Source organism: Scyliorhinus canicula, chromosome 3 (genome assembly GCF_902713615.1).
Source record: "Scyliorhinus canicula chromosome 3, sScyCan1.1, whole genome shotgun sequence".
Lineage (NCBI taxonomy): Eukaryota > Metazoa > Chordata > Chondrichthyes > Carcharhiniformes > Scyliorhinidae > Scyliorhinus > Scyliorhinus canicula.
The window spans coordinates 2,953,197-2,968,744 of record NC_052148.1 but is presented as its reverse complement, the minus strand read 5'-3'; the positions used below and the strand labels follow the sequence as shown (position 1 = coordinate 2,968,744).

Sequence of the window (15,548 nt, the reverse complement as noted above, 5' to 3'; positions counted from 1 at the left end):
CACCAAGAAAGCACAACAGCGCCTATACTTCCTCAGAAAACTAAGGAAATTCGGCATGTCCCCATTAACCCTGACCAACTTTTACAGATGCACCATAGAAAGCATCCTATTGGGCTGCATCACAGCCTGGTATGGCAACTGCTCGGATCAGGACCGCAAGGAACTTCAGAGAATTGTGAACACAGCTCAGTCCATCACACGAACCTGCCTCCCATCCATTGACTCCATCTACACCTCCCGCTGCCTGGGGGAAGCAGGCTGGATAATCAAAGATCCCTCCCACCCGGCTTACTCACTCTTCCAACTTCTTCCATCGGGCAGGAGGTTCAGAAATTCTAGAACACGCACAAACGGACTCAAAACAGCTTCTTCCCCACCGTCACCAGACTCCTAAACGACCCTCTTATTGACTGACCTCATTAACACTATACCGTGTATGCTTCATCCGATGTCGGTGTTATGTAGTTACATTGTATACCTTGTGTTGCCCTATTATGTATTTTCTTTTCTTCCCTTTTCTTCCCATGTACTGAATGATCTGTTGAGCTGCTTGCAGAAAAATACTTTGCACTGTACCTCGGTACACGTGACAATAAACAAATCCAATCCAATCCAAATCCTAACATCTGTACCAGCGCACATTCTTCCTCTCACCTTGAATAATGGACCCACATTGGCTATCCTCCAGTCCTCCGGCACCTCTCCTGTGGCCAGAGAGCAATTGAAAATTATTGCCAGCTCCCCTACTATTTCATCCCTTGCCTCACTCAGCAGCCTGGGATACATTCCATCCGACCCTGGAGATATGTCTACTGTTAATCCTGCCAGAGCACTCAGAACCTCCTCTCTGTCCAGGTTAATCCACTGTGATATTGGAGATTTCATCTTTGAACAGAAGAACTCTGACTTTCTGGAACCCAAGAAATCTGAGGGATTTTATTTGATTGGTTGTCTGGTGGACAATGGATTAGTCAAGGAATGAATTTTGCCCAGCAACAGCTGTCCAGTTGCAGCAAGATTTGTCTACCTTTATATTCCATTCCCCTTGGAATAAATGGCCAAATTCCATTTGCCTTCCTAATTACCTGCTGTGCTGTGAATTGTGGACCAGGAAATCCAGGTCCCTCTGTTTTTCAGAATTCTGCAGTCCCACTTGATATAAATACATTTAATAATAATAATCTTTATTAGTGTCACAAATTAACACTGCAATGGAGTGACTGTGAAAAGCCCCTAGTCGCACATTCCGGCGCCTGTTCGGGTACAGAGAGGGAGAATTCAGAATGTCCAATTCATCTAACAGCACATCTTTCGGGACTTGTGGGAGGAAACCGGAGCACCCGGAGGAAACCCACGCAGACACGGGGAGAACATGCAGACTCCGCACAGACAGTGACCCAGCGGGGAATCGAACCTGGGGCCCGAGCACTGTGAGGCAACAGTGCTAACCATTGCACTAGCGTGTCACCCTAAAAAGGAAGGTAAGGCTTCATTCGAGTTGGAATTGAAGAGGCGACCTGAGGTGTCAGCTTTCATCATCTATAGTCCCCTGCTCTGCCAGCTGATATATCAAAGGCGAGGAAGGGAGCAGAAATCACCTTAAACAAGGCAAGGAAACACACTCCTCGAGTCTAGCACCTTAGCCCACTCGCTTTCAGACTCCTTACCGCAGGTATGCCGCAGTCACATTCCTCGCCTTTCTCCACGTACATGTTGCCACAAACGGGGCCCCCGACCAGATTGTCCAGATTTGGCAGATTGTAGAGACAGATTCCTCGTCCAGTCAGCATACTTCTCTCTAAATCCTGTTTGCTGCAGCTGCTGAAGATTGATGGCAAGGAAAAGCTGAAGAAAGGACAAAAAGACATGAAGAAACACCAAGAGAAGGAAAAAATCCCACCTATTCTTCTCCAAGAGCAGCTCCAACTCTGTGATTGCCACTGTCTCAAAGGACAAGCTCAGTAAGAAGTCTTACAACACCAGGTTAAAGTCCAACAGGTTTGTTTCAAACACCAGCTTTCGGAGCACTGCTCCTTCCTCAGGTGAATGAAGAGGTATGTTCCAGAAACATTTATATAGACAAAGTCAAAGATGCCAGACAATGCTTGGAATGCGAGCATTTGCAGGTAATTAAATCTTTACAGATGCAGAGAGAGGGGTAACCCCAGGTTAAAGAGGTGTGAATTGTCTTAAGCCAGGACAGTTGGTAGGATTTTGCAAGGACAGGCCAGATGGTGGGGGGGGGGTGAATGTAATGCAACATGAATCCCAGGTCCCGGTTGAGGCCGCACTCATGTGTGCGGAACTTGGCTATAAGTTTCTGCTCAGCTCGGTGATTCTGCGTTGTCACGCGTCCTGAAGCCCGCGTTGGAGAACGTTTACCTCAGGTTTTCCTTGTTTAAAATGATCCATCTTCAGTTCTTCACAGTCCTATTGCCTTGCTTGCAGCTAGAAAATGGAGGAATCCCTCCTCCGAGATTTCACACCAAAATCACGGACGTACAGGGAACATGACATCAGTTTATGTGCCGGGCTCCTGCGGCGGGATTCTGTGATCCTGAGGCTAAGTGTTGACACTGTCGGAAACGCCGTCACGTTTCTTGATGGTGTTAACACGGCCTCGGGATCAGCAATTCTGGCCCCTACAGGGGGCCAGCACGGCACTGGAGCGGTTCATGCTGCTCCAGCTGCTGATCCTGGCGTGAAGTGGCTGCCGCGGGATCCGTGCATGCGCAGTGTCTCCCTTCAACCCACTGGCCCCGACGCAACGCAGCGCTGGACTACAGGGGCCGGAGCGGAAGAAAGGAGGCCGCCAGCCAGAGAGGCTGGGCCGCCAATCAGTGGGCCACCATCGCGGGCCAGGTCACATTGGAGGACCCCCCCCCCCCGGCGTCGGACCCCCCCTCCACCCCACAGACCGACCCCCTGACCCTTCCATGGCGAGTTTCTGCCGGCTGAGAGCAGGTGTGGACGGCGCCGGTGGAACTCGCCGTTTTAACGACAGCCGCTTGGCCATCCCAGGCCGAGAATCGTCGGGCTGGCCGCGTAGAGCAGCCCCCGACCTGCGCCGCGCATCTACGCTGGCGCCAATGGCACCGATTCTCCGCTCTGCTGGGATTGGATTCCGGGTTCCCAGACCATTACCCTGTGTCCCTGGATTTCTAGTCCAGTAACAATATCACTACGCCACCACCTACCCCATGCTTCACAATTCCTGACAACAGCTTCAATGTTATTGTTGGAACCGGCCAATAGACTATCTCCCTTGTGAGTTTCATCTGGCCTGTATCCATGGGTGAGTGATGAATTTGTTGAAGAATATCAGGTGGGAAAGATTCCAGTATGATCACCTGCCAGCCTCTAACAATGACTCCCCAAGAGATGTCTCGCTTGTGTCTGCGGACATGCTGAATTGAATCAGGCCATCCTTCAATGAGGGTTTTCCATGGTTTCTGTGGAATCCTTCACTGTTTCTTCCTGCAGTCGCTGACATTTGCCTTGAACAAAATGTACCACATCGATTTGGAGAACATCATCAAACGCAATGTCAATAAAGTCAACGTGTAGATCCAAGAATATACCATCTGTTTCCACTGGATGAAGTAATCTGCTAAGTGGATCCAATGTGACTATTGTTAGAAAAATAAAGGTCATTTCAAGGGATTTATATTCTTACTGGTAAGCATTAAAAATGAGGCATGGTTTTAAATGGATTTAATTTAATATTTCTGTGCCTGGAAGGTTAAAACCTATATTTAGATTTGTGCTGTACGAAGATGCTTATATGTTTGGGGGTTTGTTCAATTCCAATTCTGTTTCTATTGTGTTTAGAAAGGGCTACACCATGAAGTACAAATAAACCAGCAATGGTTGCTTAGCAACTGGAGCCTTGTAAGGTAGAGAAGCTTTTAAGTTTGAGTTTAGCTGAATTTCACTGCAATTGGAGACAGATAATGTGAGAGAACATTTTAGAAGTCCAAAGAGCAAACACCTCTCTCAGCCTTGCTAGAAGAAAAGACATACTACGGAGTGATGCTTAAGAAAATAGATGCTGGAAATCTAAAGTCCAGCTAGTTGAGGAAACTAAAGAAAGGAAGAGAAGTTTCCAAGACATCAGGAGTTAACGGAAAAGAGGAAACTTTCAAACAGAACAGATTACTGTTCAGTAAAATCACAAGAGAGTTGGAACATGAGAAGTCAAAAACCTATTTGCAGTAGTGACATGGTTTGTGAGAAATTATTGGAGTTTGGAAAATATTATTTGAAATAATTGTGGAAATTGGTGGCTGGATCTCAGAGTTTGCAGAAAAGCCTTTAAGACAAAACAAATCCTCGAGCGGACAGTGTAAATTCTGGACTGGATTCATTGTTAAAGGTGGAGTGGAAGCTTTATTTAAAAGACTGATTTGTACATCCTGGTCTGGATTTCGGAATGTAAACCACTAAGACAAAGCATTATTATAAGAGAAGAATTTAAAGTATGTTTTTGGGAGTTGAGTTTGAAAACTGTCATGTGATCATCATCTGGAGAAATCCAGGGACACTAATTTGGGTTCAGAGCGGAGTGTGTGCGTGTGTGTGTGTTTGACCAACATCATCTTGTGTGCTTAAAAGGGACTTTGTGTTAATGAGACTATTGTAGGTTTTTTTTATAACTAAGTTGTCAATTATTTTTTTTCCAGTTAAGGGGCAATTTAGCATGGCCAATCCACACAAACTGTGCATCATAGAAACATAGAATCCTAGAATTTACAGTGCAGAGGGCATTTAGCCCATCGAGTCTACACCGTCCCTTGGAAAAAGCACCTTCCTTAAACCAACCCATCCCTGTAACCTTTTTAGACATGAAGGGCAATTTATCATGGCCAATACACCTAGCCTGCACATCTTTGTACTGTGGGAGGAAACCGGAGCACCCGGAGGAAACCCACGCACACACGGGGAGAACGTGCAGTTTCCGCACAGACAGTGGCCCAAGCTGGGAATCGAACTTGGGGCCCTGGAGCTGTGAAGCAACAGTGCTAACCACTGGTCTCACCTTCCCTATGTCATGGTAAGTTTGGCTGCTTTGTGAATTCTTCCAGAATTTCTGTTAATTTATTGGATGTAGACATCACACCCTGAATTTGAACTGAGTGGTTTGCTCGACCATTTCAGAGTCACCCACATTGCTGTGGGTCTGGAGTCAAATGTAGGCCAGACCGGGTAAGGACGGCAGATTTCCTTCCCTAAAGGACATTAGTGAACCAGATGGGTTTTTACGACAATCGACAATGGATTTATAGTCATCGTTAGACTTTAATTCCAGATTTGTATTGATTTGAAGTTTCAGACCCAGTTCCCCAGACCGTTCCTCTGGCCCTCTGGATTACTAGCACATTGACAATATCTCGACATCACCGACTCCCCAAAGCACTGGTCTAGTCACTGGCCTATTGACCTTTGAGGATTGCCTCCACCCTTCAGTGACTCTCCAATGCTGTATGATTTGGGCTTGTTTGGCAGATCTTTCTGGAATGCTTTAGTGGAACTGGGCGGAGTGGATGGAATCACCAATGACACAGATGTCAGATGCCAGCCCTGTGATGTCACATCAGAGTCTGTACCTGTTTCTCTGCATCTCCTGAGAGACTGTTGCAGAAATTCATAGATTATCATAGAATTTACAGTGCAGAAGGAGGCCATTCGGCCCATCGAGTCTGCACCGGCTCTTGGAAAGAGCACCCTACCCAAGGTCAACACCTCCACCCTATCCCCATAATCCAGTAACCCCACCCAACACTAAGGGCAATTTTGGACACTAAGAATAATTTAGCATGGCCAATCCACCTAACCTGCACATCTTTGGACTGTGGGAGGAAACCGGAGCACCCGGAGGAAACCCATGCACACACGGGGAGGATGTGTAGACTCCGCACAGACAGTGACCCAGCAGGGAATCGAACCTGGGACCCTGGAGCTGTGAAGCAATTGTGCTATCCACAAATTCTTTGAACTCTAGTCGATAGAAATGGAAGTTTAACCTGATACTGTACACATTCATTCCCAATTGGAAGGTGAATTTTTATGACTTGCTTGTCTGGTTCACACACCTGAACCTCGAAGCTATCGCTTTTCCCTCTCAGGCTGCTCTGTGAGAGTTGCTGCTGCTGAGCTGATCTTGCCAGCACAAACAGCGGCTCCCACAGAGTCTTTTTCTTTTAAATTTAGATTAATTTTTTTCAAATAAGGGACAATTTAGCGTAGCCAATCCACCAACCCTGCACAGCTTTGGGTTGTGGGGGTGAAACCCACGCAGACACGGGGAGAATGTGCAAACTCCACACGGACAGTGACCCAGAGCCGGGATCGAACCTGGGACCTCAGCGCCGTGAGGCAGCAGCGCTAACCCACTGCGCCACCGTACTGCCATTTTGATGAACAGCCCCAATTTCTCTCCCCCCCCCCCCCCCCCCCCCCCCCCCCCCCCCCCCCACCCCCCCACCACTTTCAGCCCCCATCCTGCTTTCTGGCTACCCCCTCACCCCCAACCTTCCATCACCCCTGGCAACCCCCACAAACCCCCTCCCATGGACAAGGCACCCCACTCCCACCTGTCTCCATGAACAGTGGCATTGTCTCACTGGCACCCAGGCACCATGGCACTGCCACCCTAGCACCCTGGAAGTTGCCCTACACCCTGGCATAGTTGGGCTCTTGCACGATTCACCCATTGCCCTTGGGTCCACGTCGGGCACAAAGGGGTTGTTGAATCGCATCTACTATTTCACCACAGCTATTCGCCATGCTGTGTTGTAACGAGATAACAGTACCTGTCATTCACAGGGGATTGGGGAAGCATGTTAGACCGTTCAATCATGGCTGATATTTTCTCATCACCATTCTCCTGCCTCCTCCCCATAACCCCTGATCCCCTTATTGATCAAGAGCCTATCTATCTCTGTCTTAAAGACACTCAGTGATTTGGCCTCCACAGCCTTCTGCGGCAAAGAGTTCCACAGATTCATCACCCTCTGGCTCAAGAAATTCCTCCTCATCTTTGTTTTAAAGGATCGTCTCTTTAGTCTGAGATGGTGCCTCTGGATCTAGTTTTTCCTACAAATGGAAACATCCTCTCCATGTCCACTCTATCCAGGCCTCGCAGTATCCTGTAAGTTTCAATAAGATCCTCCCTCATCCTTCTAAACTCCATCGAGTATAGACCCAGAGTCCTCAACCATTCCTCATACGACAAGTTCTTCATTCCAGGCATCATTCTTGTGAATCTCCTCTGGACCCTTTCCAAGGCCAGCACATCCTTCCTTAGATACGGGGCCCAAAACTGTTCACAATACTCCAAATGGGGTCTGACCAGAGCCTGATACAGCCTCAGAAGTACATCCCTGGTCTTGTATTCTAACCCTCTCGACATGAATGCTAACATTGCATTTGCCTTCCTAACTGCCGACTGAACCTTCACGTTAACCTTAAGAGAATCGTGAACAAGGACTCCCAAGTCCCTTTGTGCTTCTGATTTCCGAAGCATTTCCCCATTTAGAAAACACTTTGTCTAAATTCCTTCTTCCAAAGTGCCTAACCTCACACTTTTCCACATTGTATTCCATCTGCTACTTCATTGCCCGCTCTCCGAGCCTGTCCTCATCCTTCTGCAGCCCCCTTGCTTCCTCAATACGACCTGTCCCTCTACAGATCTTTGCATCATCTGAAAACTTAGAGACAGTGCCTTCAGTTCCTTCTTCCAGATGTGGGTTGACTTATTTAGATTTGATATCTGGGACATATATAAAGGTGGAAATCTGCAGGATGGCAGAGCTGACATGTGTGCTGCTCACAAACAATAGTGAAATGAAAGGGATCACATGACACAGTCCACTTCTAGTGGTGTCATGCTGCCGAACCTTGAACACATTTTACAGCTCCAGCAGCTCTGGGTTCAAGTCCCACTTCAGGATTTGACGGCTGTAGAAGGTGTATTTATAATGTAACAGGCTGACTATCAGAGTTCAAATCCTTCCAATGTGCCTGATGGCAGGCGGAATGAGTGGGAGTTTCCTGGGCAGATATTCTGCAGAAAACAATGGAAACCTGCAGTATTTTATCAAGTGTAGTCATCATGGACCAATCCAATGGTATCCATGGTCATTCTTGGGGCTTTCTACCAGAATGAGGAGGAGTCTATGGCTGGATGATTGGGAGGGAAATAATTAGACATGTTGGATTTATCGTTCTTGTTGTGGAGAGTGGTGTCTGGGAAATATTAAACATTGGGAGTCAAACACTTTTACTGGGAGGGCCTGTTCCTGTGCTGTATTGTGTTGTACTGAGTTGCACTGGAACTGCTTGGCTAGAGGAATATTTAGTTTCACAGTCTTCACTGTCGTGACATTATCCGAAAACTCCTACCATCACTCACAATGCACTGGAATGATCTGGGATAGAGGGAACATGGAGACAGACCCAGTAGATGAGTAAAGAAGACTATCATCTGAGATTGTAGCAAAGGAGAGGTGGTCTCACGTCAAATTGTAATAGGTTTAGTAGTTGTCTTTTAAAATTTATTCATGGGATGTGTATGTCGCTTTCTTGGCCAGATTGATTGCCCATCCGGGACAGGTTTCCCAGCGTTGGACCGATGTAGCTCACCCCGTTCAGTGTCTGGTCAATGGTAACCTTCCCGGATATCGATGTGGGGGGGATTCAGCAATGACAATGCCATTGAATGTCACGGGGCAAACACCACGCTGAGGAACTCCTGCAGTGAGTTCATTAATGAACCTCTAATAACTATCCTCTCCCTTTGTGCCAGGGGTGGAGATCTCCTGTTCCCCACTGACTCCACTTTTGTGAGGGTTTGTTGATGTCATCTTCGGCCAAATGCTGCCTCTCTCCACTTTTTGGTGAGGACATTTGTGAATTCTTCAACATTATTTGGAAGAAAAGGCTGGCACTATAAACATGGTTGTTTTCTCTCATCTCCGTGAAATGCTCGAGCAGCTGCAGACCATTCCCAGTCATTACCTTCTCCCATTTTGACCTTACGTTTTGCACTCGTTCTGGGCCCCACGTTACTGAGATTGGAGATGTTTGCCGATCTTTTTCTGCAGTTTGAAGCATCAAAATTGCATTCATTCCATAATACACAAAACACGATTCCACTCACAGAATAGGTTCCTTCAGAAATACAAATCATCCCGCTAACTCTGCAAGATGGAAGCCTGTTAGTCTTTGCAGTGGGAATTTCAGCCACCAACAATGTGATTCTCACCCGATTGCTTCTTCCATGATACAGCCAGCTGGGGTTGGACAGTTACAATTCCGTGAGGCAGTATCGTGCGACATTCCCAGATTGTGTCCAATCTCGTGGGCCAGAACCGCAGCAAGCCCCAAATAGCTCGATCGAATGTCCTAAGAGTGAAGAGTAGGAAAATCCTGTCAATGCATTTCAATATCACCCTCTTACACTGAAAATAAGGAGTTGCAGGGACAGGTTAACACAAAACCTCCGCACTGCCTTGTACTCAGTCATTCAGCCCTTTCTGACACACAGTGCTGCCCAAGAAATGCTGTCCGATCCACATCCCACAAGATTCATTGTTTAAAAATTCCCTCTTACCCACTCAGGTCTGTGTGTATTGTGTGTGTGGAATCTGGCCTCCAGGATTGGGCAGATAGGCCCCCCGCACCCCCCCCCCCCCACCCCACCGCCTCCCACCACATCCCTCCCCCCACACACCGCTTCCCCCCCACCCCCTTCCCCCCCCCACCGCGCACAACGCACCCCCCCCCCCCCACCCCCCTGCCCACAGACCAGCCAGTCCAACCACAAGATGGCAAGATAAAAACTGGGGCAAAGGAAACCAAACGCCTGGGAGGGTCCAAAGGGAAATTCCAATCATTGACCACAAGATTTGAATATTAATGAGCTGATGTATGGCTGCACTGTGGGATATTAATGAGCTGATGTATGGCCGCACTGTGGGATATTAATGAGCTGATGTATGGCCGCACTGTGGGATATTAATGAGCTGATGTATGGCCGCACTGTGGGATATTAATGAGCTGATGTATGGCCGCACTGTGGGATATTAATGAGCTGATGTATGGCCGCACTGTGGGATATTAATGAGCTGATGTATGGCCGCACTGTGGGATATTTGCAAAGGTGGCGTCACAGGAAAGCTGTCACCTGATTGGCTGATAGGGGATCTGCACTAAATTTAAAAATTAGACATTGTCAAACGAATTAAAATAATTAATTTATTACTTAATCATAATTTAGAGGGGTATCTAAGCCAGAGATCGGAGAGTACTGTATTTAGCATTTACATTTATAGTAGAAATCTACTGCAAGGAAACAGAAAGATGTGCAGGTTAGGTGGATTGGCCATGTAAAACTGCCCTTAGTGTCCAAAATTGCCCTTCCTGTTGGGTGGGGTTACTGGGTTATGGGGATAGGGTGGAGGTGTGGGCTTGGGTAGGGTCCCCTTTCCAAGAGCCGCTGCAGGCTCGATGGGCTGAATGGCCTCCATCTGCACTGTACATTCTATGAAATATTCAGCAGGAATCCAGCTGTTGGAGTGGGAGGAGCTGTGGGAATCCAGCTGTTGGAGTGGGAGGAGCTGCGGGAATCCAGCTGTTGGAGTGGGCGGAGCTGTGGGAATCCAGCTGTTGGGGTGGGAGGAGCTGCGGGAATCCAGCTGTTGGAATGGGCGGAGCTGTGGGAATCCAGCTGTTGGAGTGGGAGGAGCTGTGGGAATCCAGCTGTTGGAGTGGGCGGAGCTGTGGGAATCCAGCTGTTGGAGTGGGCGGAGCTGTGGGAATCCAGCTGTTGGAGTGGGAGGAGCTGTGGGAATCCTGCTGTTGGAGTGGGCGGAGCTGTGGGAATCCCGCTGTTGGAGTGGGCGGAGCTGCGGGAATCCAGCTGTTGGAATGGGCGGAGCTGTGGGAATCCAGCTGTTGGAATGGGCGGAGCTGTGGGAATCCAGCTGTTGGGGTGGGAGGAGCTGTGGGAATCCAGCTGTTGGAGTGGGCGGAGCTGTGGGAATCCAGCTGTTGGAGTGGGCGGAGCTGCGGGAATCCAGCTGTTGGAGTGGGCGGAGCTGTGGGAATCCAGCTGTTGGAGTGGGCGGAGCTGTGGGAATCCAGCTGTTGGAGTGGGAGGAGCTGTGGGAATCCAGCTGTTGGAGTGGGCGGAGCTGCGGTAATCCAGCTGTTGGAGTGGGCGGAGCTGTGGGAATCCAGCTGTTGGGGTGGGCGGAGCTGTGGGAATCCAGCTGTTGGAGTGGGCGGAGCTGTGGGAATCCAGCTGTTGGAGTGGGCGGAGCTGTGGGAATCCAGCTGTTGGAGTGGGAGGAGCTCTGTGAATCCAGCTGTTGGGGTGGGAGGAGCTGTGGGAATCCAGCTGTTGGGGTGGGAGGAGCTGTGGGAATCCAGCTGTTGGAGTGGGCGGAGCTGTGGGAATCCAGCTGTTGGAGTGGGCGGAGCTGCGGGAATCCAGCTGTTGGAGTGGGAGGAGCTATGGGAATCCAGCTGTTGGAGTGGGAGGAGCTATGGGAATCCAGCTGTTGGAGTGGGCGGAGCTGTGGGAATCCAGCTGTTGGAGTGGGGCGGAGCTGCGGGAATCCAGCTGTTGGAGTGGGAGGAGCTGTGGGAATCCAGCTGTTGGAGTGGGCGGAGCTGTGGGAATCCCGCTGTTGGAGTGGGCGGAGCTGCAGGAATCCAGCTGTTGGAGTGGGCGGAGCTGCGGGAATCCTGCTGTTGGATTGTGCGGAGCTGTGGGAATCCAGCTGTTGGAGTGGGCGGAGCTGTGGGAATCCAGCTGTTGGAGTGGGCGGAGCTGTGGGAATCCCGCTGTTGGAGTGGGCGGAGCTGTGGGAATCCAGCTGTTGGAGTGGGCGGAGCTGCAGGAATCCAGCTGTTGGAGTGGGCGGAGCTGCGGGAATCCAGCTGTTGGAGTGGGCGGAGCTGTGGGAATCCAGCTGTTGGAGTGGGCGGAGCTGTGGGAATCCAGCTGTTGGGGTGGGCGGAGCTGTGGGAATCCAGCTGTTGGAGTGGGCGGAGCTGTGGGAATCCAGCTGTTGGAGTGGGCGGAGCTGTGGGAATCCAGCTGTTGGAGTGGGAGGAGCTCTGTGAATCCAGCTGTTGGGGTGGGAGGAGCTGTGGGAATCCAGCTGTTGGGGTGGGAGGAGCTGTGGGAATCCAGCTGTTGGAGTGGGCGGAGCTGTGGGAATCCAGCTGTTGGAGTGGGCGGAGCTGCGGGAATCCAGCTGTTGGAGTGGGAGGAGCTATGGGAATCCAGCTGTTGGAGTGGGAGGAGCTATGGGAATCCAGCTGTTGGAGTGGGCGGAGCTGTGGGAATCCAGCTGTTGGAGTGGGCGGAGCTGCGGGAATCCAGCTGTTGGAGTGGGAGGAGCTGTGGGAATCCAGCTGTTGGAGTGGGCGGAGCTGTGGGAATCCAGCTGTTGGAGTGGGCGGAGCTGCGGGAATCCAGCTGTTGGAGTGGGCGGAGCTGTGGGAATCCAGCTGTTGGAGTGGGCGGAGCTGTGGGAATCCAGCTGTTGGAGTGGGCGGAGCTGCAGGAATCCAGCTGTTGGAGTGGGCGGAGCTGCGGGAATCCTGCTGTTGGATTGTGCGGAGCTGTGGGAATCCAGCTGTTGGAGTGGGCGGAGCTGTGGGAATCCAGCTGTTGGAGTGGGCGGAGCTGTGGGAATCCCGCTGTTGGAGTGGGCGGAGCTGTGGGAATCCAGCTGTTGGAGTGGGCGGAGCTGCAGGAATCCAGCTGTTGGAGTGGGCGGAGCTGCGGGAATCCAGCTGTTGGAGTGGGCGGAGCTGTGGGAATCCAGCTGTTGGAGTGGGAGGAGCTGTGGGAATCCAGCTGTTGGAGTGGGAGGAGCTGTGGGAATCCAGCTGTTGGAGTGGGTGGAGCTGTGGGAATCCAGCTGTTGGAGTGGGCGGAGCTGTGGGAATCCAGCTGTTGGAGTGGGCGGAGCTGTGGGAATCCAGCTGTTGGAGTGGGCGGAGCTGCGGGAATCCAGCTGTTGGAGTGGGCGGAGCTGCGGGAATCCAGCTGTTGGAGTGGGAGGAGCTGTGGGAATCCAGCTGTTGGAGTGGGAGGAGCTGTGGGAATCCAGCTGTTGGAGTGGGAGGAGCTGTGGGAATCCAGCTGTTGGAGTGGGCGGAGCTGTGGGAATCCATCTGTTGGAGTGGGCGGAGCTCTGTGAATCCAGCTGTTGGAGTGGGCGGAGCTGCGGGAATCCAGCTGTTGGGGTGGGCGGAGCTGCGGGAATCCAGCTGTTGGAGTGGGAGGAGCTCTGTGAATCCAGCTGTTGGAGTGGGCGGAGCTGTGGGAATCCAGCTGTTGGAGTGGGAGGAGCTGTGGGAATCCAGCTGTTGGAGTGGGCGGAGCTGTGGGAATCCAGCTGTTGGAGTGGGAGGAGCTCTGTGAATCCAGCTGTTGGAGTGGGCGGAGCTGTGGGAATCCAGCTGTTGGAGTGGGAGGAGCTGTGGGAATCCAGCTGTTGGAGTGGGCGGAGCTGCTTTGCTGATTAAACATCGGCCACAGGGTCTTTGGGGATACATTTGAAGAGTGACATCACAGTAAAGCAGTGACCTGACATTCAATGGCATTACCATCGCTGAATCCCCACAATCAACATCCTGGGGGTTACCATTGATCAGAAACTGAACTGGACCCAGCCACATTAATACTGTGGCTACCAGGGCAGGTCAAAGACTAGGAATCCCACAGTGAGTAACTCACCTCCTGACCCTCCCAAAGCCTGTCCACCATCTACAAGGCACAAGTCAGGAGTGAGATGGAATATTCCCCATTTGCCTGGATGAGAGCAGCTCCAACAACACTCAAGAAGCTCAACACCATCCAGGACAAAGCAGCCCCGCTTGATTGCTCCCCCTTCCACAGACACTCAAACCCTCCACCACCGACGCAGTGACAGCCGTGTGTCCCATCTATAAGATGCACTGCAGTAACTCACCAAGGTTCCTTCAACAGCACCTTCCAAACCCACAACCTCTACCGTCTAGAAGGGCAAGAGCAGCAGATACCTGGGAACCCCACCACCTGGAGGTTCCCCTCCAAGTCACTCACCAGCCTGACTTGGAAATATATCGGCCGTTCCTTCACTGTCGCTGGGGCAACATCCTGAAAATCCCTCCCTAACAGCACAGTGGGTGTACCTACACCTCAAGGACTGCAGCGGTTCAAGAAGGCAGCTCACCCACCACCTTCTGAAGGGTAACTCGGGATGGGCAATAAATGCTGGCCTAACCAGCGACGCCCACATCCTGTAAATTAATAAAATAAAAACTCCCTTTGCCTTATGTTCCATGACAACTGTGCCATTTAAGCTCCAGACTCCAGCCTATCCCTGACCTATTTTGTTCCACTTGCCACTCCCCCGGATCTTCCACTGTTTCAAATCCATCGCGTTTCGACCTCTCTTCATTTCTGGAGTCGAATTATATTATATCCAACCCGTTAATCTGCTTTGGAATCCATTCACTGCCAGGCCTGCTGAGGTTTTGAAGCATTGCTGTTTATATTTCTGATTTCCAGTGTCTGCTTCTCTGTGTTTGTTTATTTTGGTCAATCTATCGCACCAAATTGCGAGAAGGGCTCGGTAGCACAGTGGGTAGCACTGCTGCCTCACAGCGCCAGGGTCCCAGGTTCGATTCCTGGCTTGGGTCACTGACTGTGCGGAGTCTGCATGTTCTCCCCGTGTCTGCGTGGGTTTCCTCCGGGTGCTCCGGTTTCCTCCCACAAGTGGTGAAAGATGTGCTGTTAGGTGAATTGGGCATTCTGAATTCTCCCTCTGTGTACCCGAACAGGCGCCGGAATGTGGTGACTAGGGGATTTTCACAGTAACCTCATTGCAGTCTTAATGTCAGCCTATTTGTAGGTAAGGTTACGGGGATCGGGCAGGGTGTGGTTTCAGTCGGATGCTCTTTCAGAGGATTGGTGCAGACATGGTGGGCTGAATGGCCTCCTTCTGCACCGTAGGGATTCAATGAGGTTTCATTGCTGACGTCTCAGTCATTTAATATGCAAGCCCACTTTGGGGGGAGTCTTCCTTGTTTATCAACTTTTAGTTCATTGTACCATTCCCATGATGCTTCTGTTCAAGGGATGGGGCGTTTCTCAGCAATAACTGGGTGATATAAATGGACATTTTTGTGACAATTCTAACTCACCAGATGTGAATGTGTCTTTTCCTTTCAGGGATGTTCAAGGCCTCACTGTCTATGGTCAATGCCCATCATGGTCAATGTCCATTGTTGACAATGTGGTTCTATCATGTGGACCATCTGTATTCTTAGCACTGGGGCACCAACTAAGCTAACACTGAACTGGACTAGCCATATAAATACTGAGGCCATTGGAGAAGGTCAGAGGCTCCGCCTTCCACCACAGACAATAATAATAATCGCTTATTGTCACAAGTCGGCTTCAGTGAAGTTACTGTGAAAAGCCCCTAGTCGCCACATTCCGGCACCTGTTCGGGGAGGCCAGTACAGGAATTGAACCCAGG

General features: G+C 50.5%; 1 protein-coding gene across 1 annotated transcript in view; it reads right to left on the bottom strand.

Moving 5' to 3' along the window:
- Positions 1 to 15,548, bottom strand: part of LOC119963788 (disintegrin and metalloproteinase domain-containing protein 12-like) — a 62,402-nt gene that overhangs the window by 20,599 nt on the left and 26,255 nt on the right. The window contains exons 3-4 of the mRNA XM_038793075.1: positions 9,266 to 9,405; positions 1,668 to 1,845 (exon numbers count right to left, since the gene is read on the bottom strand). Of these exons, the coding sequence (XP_038649003.1) occupies positions 1,668 to 1,845; positions 9,266 to 9,405 (318 nt within the window). The remainder of the gene's footprint in view (positions 1 to 1,667; positions 1,846 to 9,265; positions 9,406 to 15,548) is intronic.